This window comes from Narcine bancroftii, chromosome 3 (assembly GCF_036971445.1).
Source record: "Narcine bancroftii isolate sNarBan1 chromosome 3, sNarBan1.hap1, whole genome shotgun sequence".
Classification (NCBI taxonomy): Eukaryota; Metazoa; Chordata; class Chondrichthyes; order Torpediniformes; family Narcinidae; genus Narcine; species Narcine bancroftii.
Window position 1 is genome coordinate 35,044,142 of NC_091471.1, and position 23,925 is coordinate 35,068,066.

Here is a 23,925-nt window from a genome sequence, read left to right on the forward strand (position 1 = left end):
TGTAATGTTTCGGAACGGAGGCCCACTAAAATCAGAACCTACATGCAGCCTCTCCACACTGAATATCGAACCCCCGCCCCCACCTCTCTTCCCGAATCTGTCCTCAGACTGCAAACCTATTGCTACCAAGAGCAGGAGGTAGAGCACGGCAGACTGAGATTTCATAAAGTTTGAGACACATCTGCTTGATGAAGGTATCATCGAACCTAGCACCAGCCTGTGGAGAACGCAAGTGGTAGTGGTCAGGCTTGTAATTAACTATAGCGGGTCCCTTTTGGTGTCACTAACGGGGTTTCTTCTTCTAATCTAGATGGGCAGAATGGTGGATGAGAATGGGTTGAAGGCTACCTTCTCTCATCTTGATAATATCACCATCTGTTGCTACACTTTGGAAGTCCATGACGACAACCTCCAGAGTTTTCTCCACACGGCAAAAGCCCTGAACCTCACATAACTCTAATAAGTGAGTGTTCAGGACTAAACATCTGGCTATCCTTGGCTACGTGGTGGAGAATGGGATCATCAGCCCCGATCCCGATAGGATGCACCACCTGTTAGAGCTCCCCATTCCCAGGACCACAAAGGCTTTGAGGAGATGCCTGGATTTTTTCTCATATTACGCCCAGTGGATCCCTCAACATGCTGATAAGGTTCGGCCTCTCTTAAAAGCCACTAATTTCCCCTTCTCAGCTGAAGCCCAAATGGCTTTTAACTACCTCTGGAAGCACATTGCAAAAGTCACCATGCATGTGGTGGACAAGAATGTACCTTTCCAAGTGGAAAGTGATGATTCGGACGTAGCCATGCCCACTACCCTCAACCAGGCGGGCAGGCCGGTTACATTTTTCCCCCTCGGATATTACAAGGCCATGAGCTCCGAATCCCATCTGTGGAAAAGGAGGCTCAAGCCATTGTAATAGCCGTGACAAGATTGCTAGGTGGAGGATCAAGCTCTCCACTTACAATTATGACATTCCCTATCGGCCAGGAGCCCTTAATGACCTTCTAGATGCCTCATCCAGAGGAAGTTGTGCCTCTGCATACACCGGCCAACTGCAGTCTCTGCATAATGAGCTTTGCCATCCAGGGGTTACCTGCATGGCTCATTTTATCAAAGTGTGCAATCTTCCCTACTCCGAGGAAGATGTCAGGGAAATGACCAGGTCTTGCCAAGTCTGTATGGAGAGCAAACCGCACTTCTACCACTCTGCAAAGGCGCACCTGATCAAGTCATTCAGGACCTTTGATCGGCTCAGTGTCGATTTTAAGGGATCTCTCCCCTCCATGAACGGGAACACCTTCTTCCTCTCTGTCAGTGATGAGTACTCCCGCTTCCAGTTTGCCATCCCATGTCCAGACACGTCCACTTCATCAGTCATAAAGACCCTAGATTTCATTTTCTCCCGGTTCGGGTATATTCATAGCAAACGGGGCTCATCCTTTATGAGTGACGAGTGCTGGCACGGGGCATCACATTCAGCAGGACTACTAGCTACAACCCCCGGGGGAATGGACAGGTTGAAAAGGAGAATGCCACGGTCTGGAAGGCTGTCAAACTGTCCCTGAAGTCAAAAGGCCTTTCAGACTCAGCTGGCAGGAAGTTCTCCCTATGGTGCTCCTATGTACGGTGACCAATGCTACTCCTCACAAGCTCCTATTCAATTTCAAAGATCAGCATCGGGAACTACACTCCCAACCTGGCTCACCATTCCTAGTCCGGTCCTCCTCAGGAAGCACATGAGGAAAAGCAAGACTGACCCTCTGGTGGAAAGGGTGAAACTCTTCCACGCCAATCCCACGTACACCCATGTGGATTATCCAGATGGCAGTGAAGACACCACCTCTATCAGGGACCTAGCACCCACCAGAACAGAGGGTCTGTTGTCTCAAGTATCCTGCCATTCTGCTGGAAACCAAGTCTGCCTCTCCTCCCTCGCAAGGGGACCAGGAGGCCCAAGGAGTTCAAGGCCGCCTGGTGCTAAGGCACTCCAGCAGGACCTCCAGACCCCCAAGACCACTTCAATCTGTAAATTTGTAAATAACTGCATACTTTTCAACTTTTTTTCTGGACCCATGTTCTTTGTCTTCATTCACAGACCCTAAATTCTACAGGAAAGGGTGAATGCAGTGAACTGGGATTCACTGGTAATGTGTTGTGCTGATGGCTGGCCCTGCCTCCTAGATTCTCCCCCCCCACCCCCATCTGCTCACATATAACCCTGGTTTCCCACCCAAACCCAGAACCCTTCCAAAAACTACTGTGAAACCCTACCCATACTTCTAAGCTAATAAAAACATTTGTTCTCCCTCCAGTCATAAGAGCTTTTATTCGCACTAACTACACTCACATCTCCCAGACCACCCAATGATTGTAGGATCAGGCCAAAACATGTGCCCCAGACCACCCAGTGGCCATAGAAGCAGGGGTAGGCACATGTCCAAGAACACCCAGGGCCGTAGGATCAGGGCAAGACAAGTCTCCCAGACTACCCAGTTGGTTTAACTGGCATCAGGTAGGACTGGCTTGATAGGCCAACTTCTTCACCCAAGTTTACCAAATCAGTATTACCAAAATCAGCTGGAACAATGAGCCGCTGTGGACAAGCCAGCTTTGGGAAGTTGGACAACGACTCTGTTTTATTGCTGACCTAAAACCATACTTCTTTGTGAACTGAACTGTTAACATGACTAACTGAAAAATAAATTCCCCAAAACAAAATAAAAATTCCCTGGGGAATACCGCAGAAAGCATGCTTTTACAATTCCAGTAGTGAAAAACAAAAGTTCATTATTATTCCCCCACCTCCAGGTTATTTCAGCCAGATCAGTGTTGGCAAAAATTAATCATGCATTTATTTGAATTTTCATAACTTCACCTCAAGCACAAAGCATGTGGATAGAGTTAATAATTATCCTGAACACATTACAACTGCATCTCACCGAGGTAGGAAAACATCTTGAACTGAAAAGGATTGTGAGGGGTTTCAATATTCTGCTTAGGTATTTAAGATGCAGCAGAAAGGATAAACATAGCAATTCAGTGTAGCAAATGAAATTACCATGCAGTTATTCAACCCCCTTTACACATTATAATTGGGAAAGAGAAAACTAAAGCATTAGCAGGAAGTTTTCTCCATTCGTTGGTTTTTCTTGATCTCAAAATAGCCACAACTCTTTGCCATATAAAGTTAAAGGAAGAAGAAAGCAGAAGTTCGCAGATGCTCGCTTTGTGGTCCTTGTACTTAACAGACTAGAACTTACCATTAAGTAAAACAATTTGCTACGGGAACTTGGCAGGTCAAGCAGCATCAATGAAAGAGAAAGAATGGTCAAGGCTTCGGCCGAAACCATTTACAATTTTGGCCCACGACATCGACCATTCTTTTTCTCCCACTGATGCTGTTTGACCCAACTAGGTTCATCCAGCAGATTGTGTTTTGCTTCAAGTTCCAGCTCTGCAGTCTCCTGCGTGTTACCATCAAGAAGGACCTGGATTTTTTTTTAAATAAATCTCACCCTAGTTTTTAAAAATCTTGCTTGGATTTCCTTGGACTCATTTCCTTGGACTCAGCAATCTGCTCAATCCTCAGAGTGAACTCTACTCCTCCCATTTTGACCATTAGGTCATCCTAGAATTCAATGCATCACTTCTTCTTTGGTTTGGCTTCGCGGACAAAGATTTATGGAGGGGGTAAATGTCCACGTCAGCTGCAGGCTCGTTTGTGGCTGACAAGTCCGATGCGGGACAGGCAGACACGGTTGCAGCGGAAAATTTGTTGGTTGGGGTTGGGTGTTGGGTTTTTCCTCCTTTGTCTTGTGAAGTAGTTAATGCAAAATATTTTATTATTTATCATTCTAACCCAGATACTGATGGGAAGTCACTAATGAAACCTTATAATTTAAAGTGAAGATGCCTTCAAAGTACCTAATTTCATTCAATTGAGCAGCAGGGCTGGGGTGGGGGGGGATGGGGGGGGTCACAAAGGAAACTCCAGAGCAATTCAAAGATAAAACCTAGACTTGTTACTCCACCAAAAACCTCATTTCAGTCTGTACTTTTAGAATCAGAATCTATTGTCATGAGCAAGTCCTGAAATTCGGTGTTCTGTGGCAGCGTCACATTGAAAACATTCATATTATAACCATCTTACAACATTACTATCAATAAAATAAAAGCAGGAGTGAACAAAAAGTGAGGCAGATTCTTTGGTTCATTGATTATTCAGGACTCTGATGGCAGCAGGGAAGAAGCTGTCCCTGTGCCGTTGAGTGCTCGTCTTTTGGTTCCTGTACCTTTTTCCTCTGATGGCAGCAGAGTGAAGAGGGCATGGCCTGGCTGGTGTGAGTCTTTGAGGATAGAAGCTGCTTTTTTAAAAAAAAATACACTGCCTCATGTCGATGTCCTCAATGGAGTGAAGTCTGGTGCCTGTGATATCACAGGCCAAATCTGATGCAATCAGCCAGAATCCTCTCCATTATATACCTGTAGAAATTTACAAGAGCCTTCAGTGACATACCAAATCTCCTCAGACACCTCACAAAGTACATCCGCTAGCGAGCCTTCTTTGCGATTGCATCAACACAACCTGGAATTTGAAGTTCTTGACATTATCCACTACTGAGTCCTCGATGAGGACTGGGTCGTGTTCCCTTGACTTTCTCCTGAAGTCCACAATTGTCTCCTTGGTTTTGCTGACATTGAGCACAAAGTTGTTGTCATTATACCATTCAACGAGCTGATCTATCTCTCTCCTGAACGCTTCCTCATTGCCGTTTGTGATTCTGCCAACAACTGTGGTGTCATTGGAAAACTTGCAGATAGCATTGGAAATTGTGCCTGGCCACACAGTCATGGGTGTATAACTTGGGGTGCACCTGTATTGATAATCAGTGAGAGGAGACGTTGTTTCCTATTCGCACTGAATGGGGTCTTCCAATGAGGAAATCAAGGATCCAGTTGCAGATTGGCATTGTTTACATTTGCTGCAGATTAAAAAAAGATTTGAACTATCAAGTCAACATCTGCTATCAGCTCAAAACAGAGAAGAATGATTCACAGTCAAGGGCAAATCTGGGTCAGGGCATTAATTTATGCCAACTGAACAGGGTCTTATCTATGGAGAGACTGGGCGCAGACTGGGAGATCCTCAGCTCTGTCCACCTCAAAAGCATGGATTTCCCAGAGGCCACTCATTTCAATTTCCCATTCCTCTTGCTGACATGTCTGTCCATGGTCTCGTGCACTGCCAGACTGAGACCACCCACAAATGTGAAGAACATCACCTCTTCTTCCATCTGGGCACCCTCCAACCGGATGGCATTAACATTGACTTCTCTCGTTTCCGTTAACCCACTGCCCCACCCACTTTCTCCCAGCTCTGTCTGTATTGCTCTTCCCCCACCCCCCCACCCACCCCCCACCCAGCCTCTTTTCACAGAACCAAAATCAATTCTCACCTCTCCTAGTATCATGTCTAATTAAGATTTTTTTTTGTTGGTCTGGACTCCTCCCCCAGCAAGTCTTAATTCTTATGCCTTCCAGTCCCTTGTTTATTCTTGGTCTTGTATATCAATTATGTATCTTTACATCCTAAGGACGATGCAAGACTGGTCGAGTTCCCATAGGATTTCTGTGTGTTTTTAAACAAAGTATCTTGTTTGAAATGCAGTTGGAGCTACTCGTTTTTAAAGACATGCGACTTTAGAAGGGAGAGTGCAGGCATATTTTGGACTGAATGTCACAGAGAAGAAAGAAAATATCATTAAAATTAATCTCAGCAAAGCTGATTAATTGAAGTGTTTCCGTGAGGCAGGGAATTGATTCAGCAGATAAACCTGTTCATTTTTTAGGAGTCGACTTCCAGAAACTGGCAAAGTTCACAATAAATGCAAATAGTAATTCAGCACCAGCTTCTTCCATTATGCTTTTTTTTTTAAAAAAAAAGTGCAAATACATTCAGGGTCTCTTCAGTAAATTGGATCAGCGCAAGATTATTTAATGCTGGAGAACAGGTCATGAGAAATTTACATTAATGTGGTTCAACTGCAGCCAAGCTGGTGACATTGCTGCCAGGAGTGTCATCGACCTTTATGAAATGGTGTCAGTTTGGGTTCCATAGTTCAACAGCAGTTGACAAAGGGATCAGGAATTATCATGACCTGCAATGTCTGGGCAATCTAGCAATCTGCTGTGATGGTTTCAGGATTGCAGTCCCACAGTGCAATCTTGTGCTTCAACCAGAGACTGAAGCAAAGTCCAGGAGAGAAATAAAACTGACTAAAAACAATAACATATTCCTCTAAATAAAACTCCCTCAGAAGAAATACAAATTTAGGATTCTTCACCAATTCGGTGAGATTGTGCTCATACACAAAAAATAAATAAATAATGTGGTCATTTGCATGATCAGATGGCAGACTTTATATCACAGATAGTCCATTTGGTAATCATTAGTCCACACCAGACTCCACCATTTCAGTTAGTCCGTCTTGCTCTTTCCACAAATTTTCCTACTCTTCTCTGCTTCATTCTCCACAGATGGGAGAAAATTACTTAATGCGAGAGCCGCATCTGCATGCATATCCCACGTCAGATTACTATGGATCATTCCCCCTGTAGTCTTTTCAAGACTGGCACAGTGATGCTAGTTTTAAACTTCAACCAATTTCAAAAGAATCCTTGAATTTGTGGTAGCAGACTTTACCACTTAAAAAGCTCGCAACAAAGGACTTACTGTCCTCTTGTTTATCATTCCCTGCTATTTTAAAGGGAGTTATTAATTAGTTTGCATTCCTCTAAAGAGGTATTTACTACATTATCTTTAATTTATGATAAAAATCTGTCTCCGAGCCCTTTCATTGTTATTTTTGGAATCAGTTGACCAATGGACTTGAACAATTAGTATTGAAATCAGTATTTGATGATTGGCTTTGATAGTATTTGCTCATATTATAGCTTGGGGTTAGAAATTAGATTAGTTATAGATTTCTTTCCCTTTTCCTCTTTTTAAAATCAATAAGATAGATCATACGCATCTTGTTTACTGTTGTTTACTATCTGTAATTTTAATTCATTTCTATTTGAACGTTATATCATGTGTATCGATATCTGATACTATATTTTTCTCTTAAAAACCACTAAAAAGATTGAAAAAGAAGAAAAGCTTGCAACAAAGGACTAGTCTTCTCTCATTTATCCCTCAAGGTTCACATGTTTAAGTCCAGCAGTTTTGACTTGCATCAAGCATCTTGACAGGATGATCAAACACCCTTCAGTTTCTATGGCACTGCTGCCCCTCACTATGCAGCAGTCTAAAGGGATGATGATATCACGGCAGCCATTTTCAATAGCACCATGCAGGTACCCAAAAGCCCTTTGATGCTCCTTTTATCAGGTCACAAAAAAAATGCAAGGATACATGACCCAAGTCGTGATTTCCAAATAAAAATGAGATTGCATAACATGTGGTGTATTGACTAAACAAATAAAACGGTGGTCATGCAAACAAACTTTTCTACAGATAATTTTGAAATGATTAGTGTAACAGAGTTCTGTGTTGTGTATTGGCCTATGTGTTGCGTGGTTTTATCTTAAAAAGTGAGTTTGCCTTAGAGAGCCAAGGTGAAGGTGGACTGCTGAGAGAGTAGGAGACGGACTGAGCATGTGCAGAAAATTATCTAAAAATTTCTGGACTTGGACGATAAACCACCACTGGGTGGTCCTGTGGAGTGGAAGGAGGCCCAGAGCATGAGTCATGGTATGGAGGACAGTTTAGAATGTTGGGATTTCAAAAAGGATGAACATTCTGAAGGCAGCTAGAAGGATCCAGACCAAGCCAGTTATTCCTCTCTCTGCAATCAACACAAGACCACTCCGAATTTTGTGCTCTCTCTCTGTCAAAGATCTTTTGGCTTCAGTTTACCAAACAAACTGAATTTTTTTTATGATCTTGGTTTCGGTTGAGATCAAAGTTTTGTGGGTCTTGTGTGTTTTGTGTCTAAGTTTTTCTGTGGGCTGGTTGGAAATATAACTTAGACTTTAGTTACATATGTTATATTTAGGCTGGGGAATTTATTCATTTTACACTTATAGAAATTTGCATAGTAACCAGTGGACATTGTTATAAAAGGGGGGGTTTTTGAATTAAAGTTTGAAGGTGAATTTTTGTTAATAAAGTAATTGTTCATCTTTACCCCTGTGTGATATGCCTTCTTTGTGGTTGCTGGTTTGATCTTGTAACATTAGTTTATTGTCATTTGTAGTAAGACAGTGAAAGGCTTTGTTTTGCATGTTATCCAGGCAAGACAATCCATACTCAAGAACAGCTACATTTTGCGAGGTGTCTTGGCTCACAACAGACATGAATCAAGCCAAGTTTTACACACAAATTTATTTTAATCAGAGGAGTCTGAATGCAATATCAGAAGCATTTTAGCTCAAATTGTTTTCATCCTAATTTAACATTGTAAATGTCTTTTTAAATAAAGAAGATAGAAAGAGGTTGATTAATGAGGAAGTGTAGCAAAATTACAGTCAGCTTTGGGTCTTGACTGATAGATAGGTCACCATACCTCAGTCATTTGTAATGCAACTCCCTTAATGTAAGTATCGCATTTGTTATGTACACAAGCTTCACCAATACATCATTGCAATAGAACCCAGCCCACCAGTTGGAGGTTCATGGAGAAAGTGTATTTGTTTCTTTTAGCACACCATGACTGCAACAAAAGAAAACTTGGAAGAAAAACAGAGTGCCCAAAATAAATTAAATCAAAATGTGCAAAAGCTGGAAATCTGAAATGAAACAAAATGCCAGAAACGCTCAGAGTGACCTGTGCAAAGAGGCAAAATTTCACTTCTAAGATTCTTCTTCTTTGGCTTGCCAGAAAAATACAGACCAGGGAGATAAACTGGGGTAGGGGAGGAGGAAGAAGAAAGAAAAGGAAAACAAGAGATGTGCATGAATAAAATGCTCCTCTGGATCCACAAAGGAAGATTCAGTCTTCCCTGCCACGGATTCACTCCACTTCTCTGGCATGTTGATAATAACTTCACAGCCTTGGGATTCTCACAATACTTCCAGTGGATTCAAGAATGAAATGGGAGCAAAAAGCTGCATTTCCCACTTTCCTACTGATTTTAATTCCAGTCAGGCTTTTTTTTTTGCTGATGAAGCAAAGGGAGTTAGAGCAGGTAGTCATCAACAGGTCACCATTCCTGCTCATCTTGGTCCCAGCTTTCTTTCCTGCTCATCTTGGTCCCAGCTTTCTTTCCTGCTCATCTTGGTCCCAGCTTTCTTTCCTGCTCATCTTGGTCCCAGCTTTCTTTCCTGCTCATCTTGGTCCCAGCTTTCTTTCCTGCTCATCTTGGTCCCAGCTTTCTTTCCTGCTCATCTTGGTCCCAGCTTTCTTTCCTGCTCATCTTGGTCCCAGCTTTCTTTCCTGCTCATCTTGGTCCCAGCTTTCTTTCCTGCTCATCTTGGTCCCAGCTTTCTTTCCTGCTCATCTTGGTCCCAGCTTTCTTTCCTGCTCATCTTGGTCCCAGCTTTCTTTCCTGCTCATCTTGGTCCCAGCTTTCTTTCCTGCTCATCTTGGTCCCAGCTTTCTTTCCTGCTCATCTTGGTCCCAGCTTTCTTTCCTGCTCATCTTGGTCCCAGCTTTCTTTCCTGCTCATCTTGGTCCCAGCTTTCTTTCCTGCTCATCTTGGTCCCAGCTTTCTTTCCTGCTCATCTTGGTCCCAGCTTTCTTTCCTGCTCATCTTGGTCCCAGCTTTCTTTCCTGCTCATCTTGGTCCCAGCTTTCTTTCCTGCTCATCTTGGTCCCAGCTTTCTTTCCTGCTCATCTTGGTCCCAGCTTTCTTTCCTGCTCATCTTGGTCCCAGCTTTCTTTCCTGCTCATCTTGGTCCCAGCTTTCTTTCCTGCTCATCTTGGTCCCAGCTTTCTTTCCTGCTCATCTTGGTCCCAGCTTTCTTTCCTGCTCATCTTGGTCCCAGCTTTCTTTCCTGCTCATCTTGGTCCCAGCTTTCTTTCCTGCTCATCTTGGTCCCAGCTTTCTTTCCTGCTCATCTTGGTCCCAGCTTTCTTTCCTGCTCATCTTGGTCCCAGCTTTCTTTCCTGCTCATCTTGGTCCCAGCTTTCTTTCCTGCTCATCTTGGTCCCAGCTTTCTTTCCTGCTCATCTTGGTCCCAGCTTTCTTTCCTGCTCATCTTGGTCCCAGCTTTCTTTCCTGCTCATCTTGGTCCCAGCTTTCTTTCCTGCTCATCTTGGTCCCAGCTTTCTTTCCTGCTCATCTTGGTCCCAGCTTTCTTTCCTGCTCATCTTGGTCCCAGCTTTCTTTCCTGCTCATCTTGGTCCCAGCTTTCTTTCCTGCTCATCTTGGTCCCAGCTTTCTTTCCTGCTCATCTTGGTCCCAGCTTTCTTTCCTGCTCATCTTGGTCCCAGCTTTCTTTCCTGCTCATCTTGGTCCCAGCTTTCTTTCCTGCTCATCTTGGTCCCAGCTTTCTTTCCTGCTCATCTTGGTCCCAGCTTTCTTTCCTGCTCATCTTGGTCCCAGCTTTCTTTCCTGCTCATCTTGGTCCCAGCTTTCTTTCCTGCTCATCTTGGTCCCAGCTTTCTTTCCTGCTCATCTTGGTCCCAGCTTTCTTTCCTGCTCATCTTGGTCCCAGCTTTCTTTCCTGCTCATCTTGGTCCCAGCTTTCTTTCCTGCTCATCTTGGTCCCAGCTTTCTTTCCTGCTCATCTTGGTCCCAGCTTTCTTTCCTGCTCATCTTGGTCCCAGCTTTCTTTCCTGCTCATCTTGGTCCCAGCTTTCTTTCCTGCTCATCTTGGTCCCAGCTTTCTTTCCTGCTCATCTTGGTCCCAGCTTTCTTTCCTGCTCATCTTGGTCCCAGCTTTCTTTCCTGCTCATCTTGGTCCCAGCTTTCTTTCCTGCTCATCTTGGTCCCAGCTTTCTTTCCTGCTCATCTTGGTCCCAGCTTTCTTTCCTGCTCATCTTGGTCCCAGCTTTCTTTCCTGCTCATCTTGGTCCCAGCTTTCTTTCCTGCTCATCTTGGTCCCAGCTTTCTTTCCTGCTCATCTTGGTCCCAGCTTTCTTTCCTGCTCATCTTGGTCCCAGCTTTCTTTCCTGCTCATCTTGGTCCCAGCTTTCTTTCCTGCTCATCTTGGTCCCAGCTTTCTTTCCTGCTCATCTTGGTCCCAGCTTTCTTTCCTGCTCATCTTGGTCCCAGCTTTCTTTCCTGCTCATCTTGGTCCCAGCTTTCTTTCCTGCTCATCTTGGTCCCAGCTTTCTTTCCTGCTCATCTTGGTCCCAGCTTTCTTTCCTGCTCATCTTGGTCCCAGCTTTCTTTCCTGCTCATCTTGGTCCCAGCTTTCTTTCCTGCTCATCTTGGTCCCAGCTTTCTTTCCTGCTCATCTTGGTCCCAGCTTTCTTTCCTGCTCATCTTGGTCCCAGCTTTCTTTCCTGCTCATCTTGGTCCCAGCTTTCTTTCCTGCTCATCTTGGTCCCAGCTTTCTTTCCTGCTCATCTTGGTCCCAGCTTTCTTTCCTGCTCATCTTGGTCCCAGCTTTCTTTCCTGCTCATCTTGGTCCCAGCTTTCTTTCCTGCTCATCTTGGTCCCAGCTTTCTTTCCTGCTCATCTTGGTCCCAGCTTTCTTTCCTGCTCATCTTGGTCCCAGCTTTCTTTCCTGCTCATCTTGGTCCCAGCTTTCTTTCCTGCTCATCTTGGTCCCAGCTTTCTTTCCTGCTCATCTTGGTCCCAGCTTTCTTTCCTGCTCATCTTGGTCCCAGCTTTCTTTCCTGCTCATCTTGGTCCCAGCTTTCTTTCCTGCTCATCTTGGTCCCAGCTTTCTTTCCTGCTCATCTTGGTCCCAGCTTTCTTTCCTGCTCATCTTGGTCCCAGCTTTCTTTCCTGCTCATCTTGGTCCCAGCTTTCTTTCCTGCTCATCTTGGTCCCAGCTTTCTTTCCTGCTCATCTTGGTCCCAGCTTTCTTTCCTGCTCATCTTGGTCCCAGCTTTCTTTCCTGCTCAGTTTTTGTGGCAGGAAGATTACAGCAATGTCATGGTTTGAACCACTGTTCAAAATTGCAGTCACAACACAAGAACCTGAAATGCACCGGTCTGCATCCTGTTGGCATCAGGCTTAACAGGTTTAATACCCAGAACAACACAATCCAAAATTTTCCAACGTGGATATGATTTGAATTGCTACCCCTCCTACTTCTATATATATTCATCACCGTAACAGGGATGTATAGATACACATATAATAAACATGTTTAAATGTTTTTGTTCTGCAGGTTTAATTGCATGTTCCAAATTATTTCAATTAATTTGAGAATTCCATCATTTCAGTAACATTGGAAATCATAGCAGTCCATTTACAAACAGCACAATCTCTAACTTTGCAATTTGGTGGGTTTTAATAAGACTAGAAAATTCCCTTCCCCTTTATTGATTAGCTGAATGATATTGCATACATTGCTCAATCACCAAACAAGATTCACCGCCTGTAATGGAAGATTTAAACTGAGTTTTTTTTTTACTTTTGCAGCTTTTGCTTCTGCAAGGCTGAGAACCTGCTTGTTTTTTTAGAATCAGCAGACATAATCTAATTTACACTATGGGGCCCAGGGATGCATATGAATTAGTAGATACACCTAAATTCCACCATGAGGCCCAGAGATGCAGTTTTCTTTTGTTAGTCACAGACTGTCAGAAGACCTTGAAGATAATTAAATCATTTGTTCAAAGAGATAAGCTATGAAGTAAACAACTTTTGGGTAATATCAGCGTGGTCCCACTGCTGAAGTTTGAGACTCTCCGAGAGGTGGCAAAATCTCTCAGCAAGAAGAACTTCTAGAGTCCAGCTAACATCCCGGACGAGGGAGGCGGAGAAGCTGCTACCGACGCCCCGACAACCTACTACAAGTGTGCAGTCGTTGCCTTGCCTCGGCAGTTGGGACCAGTCCAGGCGTTGGTAAGTATAGTTGGGAAGGGCTAGCATATTGTAGTTTGAAATCAGCTTTAGAATTTGTAATAAAGATTTGTATAAACTGAACTGCTCTCGGTGTGTGTCTATTTTCTTTCGGTAGTTCAAACACTGTGACCACTCTAAAACAAACAAAATGAGAGGTACAAGTTTACCCAGGACACCGCGCACCCCCCCCACCCCCCTAAAAAAGTCAAAATTAGATTTTCCAGAGATGGAGCTTTAAATTTTAATGATACAACACAGAAGAATGCCCTTCTGAAACCCATGCCACTCAATTACATCCAACTTACCTACCAACCCCTTTCATTTTGGAGGGTGGGAGGAAGCTGGGGAAAACCCATACAGGTCTCGGGGAAGATGTACTAACTCCTCAAGACAGAATCAGATTCAAACCCAAGTTACTGTAATAGTCTTGAATTAATCACTACACAAACCAGGCTGCCTTCTGGAGTTAGAAAGTACTACTGGTCTTATGAAATGAGCTGTCAGAGGAAGTGGAGGACGTCCAATTACAATGTTTAAGAGACATTTAGTCAAGTCGTCACCATGCCATGCTCACACAGTAAAGACTAGATAGTGTTTCTCCAGGACCACAGAGCCTATTTACACAGATACAAGGTGGAATAGAAATACTGAAATATTAAAAATATTAAGATGTATACAGTAAATGTCCATGGTACACTATCCACACATGTTCTGGAATCCAGGAGCCTAATGGCTTGGGGGGAAAAAACTGTTGCCCATTCTGGACGCAAGGGCCCAAGTGCTACGGTACTTCCTGCCATATGGCAGGAGAACAGTTTACATGAGGGGTGTGTGGAATCTTGCACAATGTTTATTCCCTTTTGCCTGCATCGAGTATTGTAGATGTCTTTCATGGTAGGAAGGGAGCCCCCAATTATCTTTTCTGCTGACTTCATAGAATCATGTAGCAGAGAAAAGTTCAGTTCAAACAGTGCAGAGGTTACTGAGGCAGAGGGATCCCGTGAGGCCGAGAGGTGCATATTTTCAAACATGCCCCACCAGTTGTTATCAAACTCTTGAATGAAGTTCTCATTAATAAAAGGGGTTCAAGAACCTGATAGCAGGAAAGAAAGTGCCCTTGAACCTGGTGACGTGAGTTTTCAAACTCATGTCTCTTTTACCTAACAGGAAGGTGGGTGGGGAGTGGAAAGAGAGTGTGTTTGGGGTGCAAAGGGTCTGTTAACACGTTGGCAGCTTTCGGACAATAGGTGGAGTCAATGGAGGCAAGGTTGGTTTGACTGATGCCCTGAGCTGCCTGTGTTCACAGCTCTACAGTTTCTAATAGTTTTGGGCAGAGCAGTTCATGCACCAGCTATTCAAAAATTCAGTAACTTTAATATTTTGGTTTATAATACCAACAAACTTTTATAAAGTTCAATGTCAGTTTATTTAATGGACCTGAACACTTTTAAAAAAAGAATAAACCTTCATACTGTGATTCGGTTTGACAGAAAATTAGCCAAACTCGTTTCGGTGTGGGTTAGACCACAAATCCAGAGCACACCAGGCATTAAGTGTAGAAACCCACAAGGAGACTGGAGCCCAGAATTTCAATCCCACTGATCTGGAGAAGCTCTGACTTTGATGATTAAGTTTTTTTTAAAAAACTCTGAGGTGCTCTTGAAATTTTGTTTTGACAAATCCAACCTGGAGCACAGTTCCTCTCTTTCCTCATGAGCAGGAATGAGGGGACACTTCACCCAGAACCTCTCAACACCCTTCAGTTTGGAAGGTTACAGACATTTTTCATCATCCCAAGAAGTAGGCAATCGATTTGAACATAATGTTCCCACACTCAATTCTTCCAATTTACATCAAATGGAGTCAAACACGGGATTCTGGTGACCCCCGTGGGTTAAGGGGGGGACCACACAAATGCTGGAGAAACTCAGCCGGTCAAACAGTTTATGTAGCGGATACATCAGTAGCGTTTCGGGCTCGACCCCACCGTTTGACCGGCTGAGTTTCCCCCCACACATCAAACGCAGTAGCTAACTTCAAAGTCACTCCAAGAAGCCAGTCTCTACACCTTCGTTTAAACCCCCCCCACCCATCCCCACTCAGAAGAGAAAGCCCCCACTCCCCGTTTTGCGTTTGTCACAACAATTATTTCAGTTTTGGTGCTTTTTTTGAGAAATTGCAACACTTTCCAAAACACTTCCGACTTGTATCCGAACAAGACCCCTCTGTCTATCGCACAACATACACTGTTTACCGGCTGAAGAGATGAGAAGAAGCCAGTGACACCTTTGCCCAGGAAGCTTCATGGTGTCACCCACCCACTGCCGCTTCGTTTCACTCCGCCTTTCCACTCTGGGTCGGTCGGACGGACCCCGCTTCCCCGTCGGTCGAGGACACTGTGACCGTGCAGAGGGGAACAAAAATAGCACATGATTCCCATCATGTGACAAGTCCCTGTTGGAAGAAGCGTCTCGCTGAAGGGAGGCGGGGTTGACTCAGGACAGTCCGACGACACTGCTCACTTCTCCAAACCCTTCTGTCTGTGCAACGTTGTATGACTTGAATCTCTGGGTTCTGGCGGGACGAGCGTGAATGGGACCTGCTTGGGATGGGATGGCAGAGCCCCTTCGGATCTTCAAGACCCGCCCAATGTGCACAGGTCCGACCCTCAGCCCTCATTTGTATCCCCCTCCCCGCACACTCTCAAGTCAAGTATATTGTAGCAAAGTTAAGACAAAATACACAGATACAAGTTCTGAAAGTTTTAGATGAGGAGTGTAACATTCATTTATTTGCTATTTAACAAACCCAGCTCAGTCACTTTTGCACTTGAAGGAATGTTTAATACAATAGGGATGTTTTTCTGGATATAAAGTGAATTGGGGGAAAAGTGAAATATTACCGGTAAGGGAAGGAGATTATTCAGTTTATAAGAATTATTAATTTGAAGTGGACGAATCGAATTAAATATCTGGGTATAATTTTGAAGGTTAATGATCAATCTTGATATAAATTAAATTATGCTCCGCTAATGAAAAAAAATAAAACTTATTTGATTAAATTAATTTAATGGGAAGGATATTAAGATGAATATCTTTCCGCCTATACAATATTCCGTACTTACTTGATAATTTTTTTTCGAGATTTGAATAAAACAGTTAGGGAGTTTTTATGGAGGGGAACATTTTCGAGAGTAGCTTTGAATAAATTAACTTGGAAATACGAGTTAGGGGGATTACGTTTACCACATTTTCAAAATTATTATGAGGCAGCCCAACTTATATTTATTAGCTCATTGAAAGATTTGGTACGGCTTCCTAGTTGGGCTAAAATTGAGATGGCAAGTATTTCTGAATTTGAAATACATCAATTTTGGTTTAGGTGGAATATGAATTTGTTACAACAATATAATGTGCCTATACTAAAACATTTAATGAAGTTATGGATAATGAAAAATAAAATGATAGGCTCTAGGGGTAAATTATCAGCTTTGACTCCGTTGTATAATAATCAACTTATTTCTTTTTCAATACATTTATTGCATTGGAGATTTAAAGGTGTGAAAAATTTGGGAGATTGTTTTAAAGAGGATAAGTTTTTATCTTTTAATTAGATGAGGGAAGATTTTGGTATTGATAAGAACTCTTTGTTTCTTTATTATCAAATTCAATCTTTGGTAAAATGTATGTTTGGTAGAGAGATGATTTTACCAAAAATGACTAGATTTGAGACTTTTCTTATGAAGGTACCAGAGAAGGGTTATATTTCATTTATGTATCAAATATTACAGGATGGTATGGATAAAAAAGGGTTGGGATAGATCTAAAATTAAACGGGAAGCGGATATTGGTTTTATTTTTTCTGAAGAGGATTGGTTAGATATCTGTTATGATAGTGTAACTAGTTTGATAAATGCACGTTATGCAATGATTAATTACAACTTCTTACATCAATTATATTTGACAACTGAAAAATTAAAAATATGGTTTTAATGAATCAGATTTGTGTTTTAGATGTGGTGATACGGTTGGAACTTTTTTTCATGCGGTTTGGTCATGTATACATATACATTCTTTTTGGAAGAAAATTCAATCGTTTTTAGAATATTTGTATAAGATTAAAATAGTTTTAGATCCAACAGTATTTTTATTGGGTAGTTTGCAACCTCTGAAAGGCTTGGATTAGATAAGTTCCAGCTTGCATTTGTATATTTAGCCTTATCTGTAGCAAAAAAATGTATTGCTAGTACGTGGAAAGATACAAATATGATTCATATTAATAGATGGCATAATGAGATGAAATGTTGTTTAATAATGGAAAAAAATTACATATATTTTGCATGATAATTATAATTTTTTTATTAATGTGGCTGCTATACTCAGAATATTTACATTTCAATTTATATTGATTAGATTTTAATATGTATACTTAATTTTTTAAATATTCTTTCTTTTTTCTTTCTTTATGGCTCTCCTTAAGAGAGTTGGCTGAAGGGGGGGGGTTCTTTTCTTTCTTTTTTTTTTCTTTTTTTGATATATATAAAAAATGTTCATATTTAATTGCTGTATATGTCATATATCATTTGTTTTTTGAACAAATAAATAAAGTTTAAAAAAATGTTTATTGTAGCAAAGGTGTCACTTGCTTCTTTTCATCTATTCAGCCGGTAAGCAATGTATATTGTGCGATAGAAGTGTCTTGTTTGGATACAAATCGGAAGTGCTTTTTAAAGTGTTGCAATTTCTCAAAAAAGCAGTAAAACTGAAACGTGTAATGAAACAATTATTGTGATAAACGCAAAATGGGGAGTGGGCTTTCTTTTATGAGTGGGAAAATAAGGGTTTTTTTTATGATTGTAGAAGTAAAACCTGACACAACAGCATTCTCCGGTTCTCGGTGCAAAACACGCAGACACACAACCAGACATAACACACATACATATGCAGGACAAGTATTTACACACACACACACACACACACACACACACACACACACACACACACACACACACACACACACACACACACACACACACACACACACACAAATAAATAAATCAATAAACAATGTTTCATGAATATGAATCTTCAGATGGTTAGTATGAGCATTTGGTCAATCAGCGTTCTCACTGTCCATGGGAAGAAGCAGTTTCTCATCCTGGTGGTTCTGGCTCCAATACTCCTGTGACTCTTTCCTGATGGGAGCAGCTGTGTGCAGGGTGGGAGGGGTCCTCAATGATTTTGTGCACACTCTTCAGACAACGATTCTGGTAGATCACATCGATGGGGGGTGGGGAGGGAGGGAGATCCCAGTGATCCCTCCCCATCTGCAATCTCACCAACACCCTCTAGATTCTACTGATCCCCTACACGCTACGGGCAATTTGCAGTGACGAATCAATCTATCCAAGCCATACACCTTTAAAATATGGGAAGAAACTGGAATAAACAAGGGAAGCACATGCATTCATAGAGAGAAGATATAAACTCTACACAGCCAGCATTCGAGATCAGGATTGAACCCAGGTCTTGGGTGCTCTGAGGCAGCAACTCTACTGGTGCATTACTGTGCTGACCCCATTTCGGCTGGAAGAGCTGCTTTATTTTAATGTCTCATTTTAAATTACCATATTGTTGTCATCTCCCTCAATAAGGCAAAACAGTGTCATCCTAGACCCACCTTGTGCTTGGTGATAAACAAAAGTATTCCCATTGAGCCAAGCTGATCTTTCCTTCCCAGTATCGGTTCACATTGCACTGTGTGTGCCATCTAGAAAATGCAGTACATTTATTTACCTTGACAGAATCTCCCATAACCATGATATCAGATTTATAGTCAACATGCATGACATCATGTAGAGCCCTGAGATTCTTTTTCCTGCAGGCGAGGCAGAATTACCACATTGGTAGCACCACAACTGTCCTCAATATAGACATGTAAGTAAATAAACAAATGTAAACAAACTGACTGTGCAATACAGAGAGAAGAAACCATCATTAAAGTGCAAAATTAAGAGTCCTAAAATGAGTCTCTGATTTACTGTTTTTTTTTTAAATTTTTTATTTTTCACACCATAAATCACATTAGCCATGATATACACTATTTCTTTTTCACACATATACAGTGACTTTTTCTTCCCCCCCCACTCCTCCCAAGCCACCCCCCACCCCCCCCCTCATCCATTTTAGGTATACAATCTAGGATGCATTAAGCCAGTCAGACAATGTTGTCATTCAACAAAAATACACCAGAAATTCCACTGAGTCCATTCTTTTCTTTCCTTCTCCTTCCATCAACTTAGGTAATGTTTGTCCCCGGTAGGTTTTCGCTATTGTATTTAATGTAAGGCTCCTATACTTGTTCGAATATTTCAATATTATTTCTTAACCTATATGTTATTTTTTCTAATGGAATACATTTATTCATTTAAATTTAGTAGTTTCTTCCTTTTAATTTGGTTATGTATTCCATTAATATTTAAAGTCATATAAGTTCAGCGTAGCCCTTTTATATTTTGTTTATCTTCTCTTTCCGTTTTTCCATCATTACCTTTCCTCCTTTTCCATTTCTGTTTTCTTATTTTCAACTCTTTATAAGACAACATTCCTACAACATCCAACATTTTCCTTATTCTCCTATTTCTATCTTATTTATCCCCAATCTCCCCTTCCCCTCCTGAGTTGTCCTTTATCCCTTGTCGGACAACCACATCTCCCCTCTCCATTTGGATTTGCGAATCCATTCGCAAGCGTCAACTGATTTTGCAGTGACCGCTATTTCCCCCCACCCCACCCCCCCAGAAAAGATTTCACTTTTCATATGTCACAAAGGTCACTCTTTTAATTCCCTCCTTATTCTCTCTATTCCATTACCTTCCCTTATTAATTCTTGTCTATACTATCTATATTTTCCTCTAAGTACAGATACATTCACGTATGCCCATTGTCTCTATTCACTCTTATACCTCTTTACCCGCATACATATCAATCGTGATCATTTTTACTCTCATTACCCGTCTTCATCCCTCAGTCTATTTTTGTCTTTACCCACATACATATCAATCGTGATCATTTTAACTCTCATTACCCGTCTTCCTCCCTCAGTCTATTTTTGTAATTGTTCTGCAAATTTTCGTGCTTCTTCTGGATCCGAGAATAGTCTGTTTTGTTGTCCTGGAATAAATATTTTCAATACCGCTGGATGCTTTAGTATAAATTTATACCCTTTCTTCGATAAAATCGCCTTTGCTGTATTGAACTCTTTTCTCTTCTTTAGGAGTTCAAAACTTATATCTGGATAAATGAAGATTTTTTGCCCTTTATACTCCAGTGGTTTGTTGCCCTCTCTTACTTTTTCCATTGCCTTCTCCAGTACCTTTTCTCTTGTAGTATATCTTAGGAATTTTACTACAATAGATCTTGGTTTTTGTTGTGGTTGTGGTTTAGAGGCCAATACTCTATGTGCCCTTTCTATTTCCATTTCTTGCTGTAGTTCTGGACATCCTAGGGTCTTAGGGATCCATTCTTTTATAAACTCCCTCATGTTCTTGCCTTCTTCATCTTCCTTAAGGCCCACTATCTTTATGTTATTTCTTCTGTTATGGTTTTCCATTGTATCTATTTTTTGAGCTAGTAGTTCTTGTGTCTCTTTAGTTTTTTTATTAGATTCCTCCAATTTCTTTTTTAAGTCTTCTACCTCCATTTCTGCTGCTACTGCCCGCTCTTCCATCTTGTCCATTTTCTTTCCCATTTCTGTTAAGGTCATCTCTATTTTATTTATTTTCTCTTCTGTGTTGTTTATTCTTTTTCTTAAATCCTTAAATTCCTGTGTTTGCCATTCTTTAAATGACTCCATGTATCCTTTAATAAGAGCAAGTATATCCTTTACCTTGCCTTTCTTTTCTTCTTCTATTTCACTGTACTCTTCCTCTTCCTCTTCTTCTTCCTCTGGGTTGGCCATCTGTTGTTTCTTTGGTGCCCTTTCCTCCTCTTCTTTCTTGTTTCTATTGTCTTCTGTGGTCTCTTCTTGCTGCAGGTGTTCTGCAGCTGTCGTTGCCGGCTGTGGAGATCGACTCCCCAGCTGGTCCCCCCTCCCGTCGGTGTGTTTTGTTTACATTCGCATCGCGCATGCGCGAAGTATCGCGCATGCGCGGTTGCGCACTTTTACTCGGCTCTGCGAGCCATTTTTGTAGTCCATTATTTACCGACCTGAGGGAGCGGGTTTCTCTCTCCGCAGCGGGCCTCTTCGGACAGGTAAGGCCTTCACCTTTTTCCTCCTTTGTCTTCTCTTCCTCTCTTCTTACCGTTGCTTTCGATTTTTCTTTTTTTGTCGCCATCTTCTTTCCACCTTTATACTCACTTTTCTGTAACTTTTATTTCTGTGCCTTTGTGTTTTCCTTTGTTTTTCCCGACTTTTCTGGAGAGGGCTGGAGTTCACCGTCCGGCCACTACTCCATCACGTGACTCCTCCCTGATTTACTGTTGTTGAGGAGTCTGATGGAGAGGTAGCAGCTTTTCCTGAACCTGGTGGTGTGAGTCTTGTGGCACTTAGACCTCTTTCCTGATGGCAGCAGCGAAAACAGACTGCGTGCTGGGTGATGTGGATCCATGATGCTCTTCGACAGCAATGTTCCCTCTACCACTATGAAGGACAAGTGCTTTAGATGAACAGGAACATTGCCATGTGCAGGTTGCTCCCATGCCACAGACCATGTGTACTTGTAAATATGTCCCCGCTCCTTAATGCTGGGTCTCACTCCTGGAATTCCTTCCCAAATAACCTTCACGAAAACCAATGCAGTGACTTAGACAAGTATGGGAATGGGGACTGACATGAATGGTCTGAACTGGCTTGGATTCATGGGTCAAATACCCCTGCTCTGTAAAATTTAATAAGAAAACAAGAAATATTTGGATGTTTTCATCAGGTTAAGATCTTGCATATTTCAGATGCATCCCTAGTCTTGGCAGTTGCAAATTTTATTCATGTAATCTGGATTTATACAAGTGGTGATTCTCCCTGCTGAAAGACATGCAAGCATGCAATCTACTTCAGTAATTTTTATCACTCACCCATTTTCAGTTGAACATAATATTTTATTTCCACCTAATTTACATAGAATTCATTGACAAGAGTATTTCCTGATGAGCAGCATGCAATTATTATAATTTTACTAAAAAGTATGTAAAGATGTACAGTCAAGTGCAGAAAGCTGCACCAAGGGAACAAAATTCTCCTGGTATTATTTTGCTACTTGCTGCAATGTAGATTCCAATATATCAAGGCAGCCATGAACTTTGAAATAAATTCAAAGCAGCAAACTGCTGCGAGAAATCAGTACATCTTAATTGGGAGCTGAGGGATAATTAGTCCAATTTTCAATAACACATTAGTAACAGTGGCAAAATCTGCTAGGATATTATAACAGAGCTCTTGGTGAATACAGGCCACTGAAAATTTTCCATGTTGGGTATTACTTATACAATTGGACAATTAAAAGACAGAAGTCAAAATGATATTCATGTTAATGGAAGAAAAAAGGATGGATCTCAATCAAACTTCCAGTTTAGAGGTTTGAATCTACTGTTTAGAGTGAAAGGGATATGTTTAATCTGTCTTTCAATTGCTTATCTCACTTGTCCAAATATTTAATTGCCTCCTGTGCTAGTTTCAAAAGGAATTCATACTTTGAAAACCCACCGAGGACTTTGTGGATTAAAAAAAAATTGGGCCATTTGGCTATTCAATTGCATCATAACTGATCCTCTGCTATAAACCATTTTTTTCTATCCCCTATATCGTTTTAACATTCATAAATCCACTATTTTGATTTGAATAAACCGAGTGAGTGAATTTCCATAACCCTCTTGAATAGAGAATTTCGGAGGAGTCACGTGATGGAGTAGTGGCCGGTCAGGGAATTCCAGCCCTCTCCCGAAAAGTTAAAAAAAACGCAAAAAACACAAAGGTACAAGAGTAAAAATTAAAACAAAGTAAAAATAAAGGTGAGAAGAAAATGGCAGCGAAGAGAGAAAAGTCGAAAACAACGGGAAGAAGAGAAGAAGAAAGAACGTCGGAATAAGAAGGTGAAGGCCTAACCTGTCCGAGGAGGCCCGCCGCGGAGAGAGAAGCCCGCTCCCTCAGGTCAGTGGAAGTCCCGAGCTCGGGACTACAAAAATGACTCGAGGAGCCGAGTAAAAGACCGCAACCGCGCATGCGCGATGTGCATGAAAAAAAACACTGACGGGAGGGGGGACTAGCTGAGGAGTCGATCTCCACAGCTGAGAGAGACACCTGCAACACAGCAACAGGTGCAGAACAGAGAAAATAACGACAACAAGAAAGAAGAGGGTAAAAAGAAAAGAAGGAAACAACAGATTGTCAACCCAGAGGAAGAAGAAGAAAAGAAAGAAATGGAAGAAGAAGACAAAGGCAAGACAATGGATATATCTTTTTTTAAAGAATATATGGAATCAGTGAAAGAATGGCAATTACAAGAATTTAATGAGATAAAAAGAAGAAAAGAGTGCAGAAGAAAAAATGAATAAAATAGAAATGATCATATCGGAAATAGTAAAAAGAGTGGATAATGTGGAAGAACGAGAAATAATCGTAGAAATGGAAGTAGAGGACTTAAAAGAGAAATTAGAAGAATCTAATAAAAAAGTTAAAGAGGCACATGAGCTGTTAGCTCAAAAGATAGATATAATCTTTATAAAAGATTGGATCCCCAGGGTCCTAGGAAGACCAGAATTACAGAAAGAAATGGAAATAGAGAGGGCACATAGAACTTTAGCCCCGAAACCACAACCGCAGCAAAAACCAAGATCCATTTTAGTAAAATTCTTAAGATATACAACAAGAGAAAATATATTGGAGAAAGCAATGAAGAAAATAAGAGAAGACAAAAAGCCACTGGAATACAAAGGTCAAAAATTTTTTTTCTATCCAGA

The 23,925-nt window shown here is 41.6% G+C and overlaps 1 protein-coding gene across 2 annotated transcripts in view; it reads right to left on the reverse strand.

Moving 5' to 3' along the window:
* LOC138757066 (signal peptide, CUB and EGF-like domain-containing protein 2) overlaps window positions 1-15,515 on the reverse strand; it is a 74,487-nt gene extending 58,972 nt beyond the window's left edge. The window contains exon 1 of one of the 2 annotated variants that reach the window (XM_069923773.1): window positions 15,228-15,515. In XM_069923773.1, the coding sequence (XP_069779874.1) occupies window positions 15,228-15,279 (52 nt within the window). In that variant the 5' untranslated portion in view covers window positions 15,280-15,515. The remainder of the gene's footprint in view (window positions 1-15,227) is intronic. The other variant, XM_069923774.1, reaches the window with a different exon arrangement.
* Window positions 15,516-23,925: the final 8,410 nt, after the last annotated feature.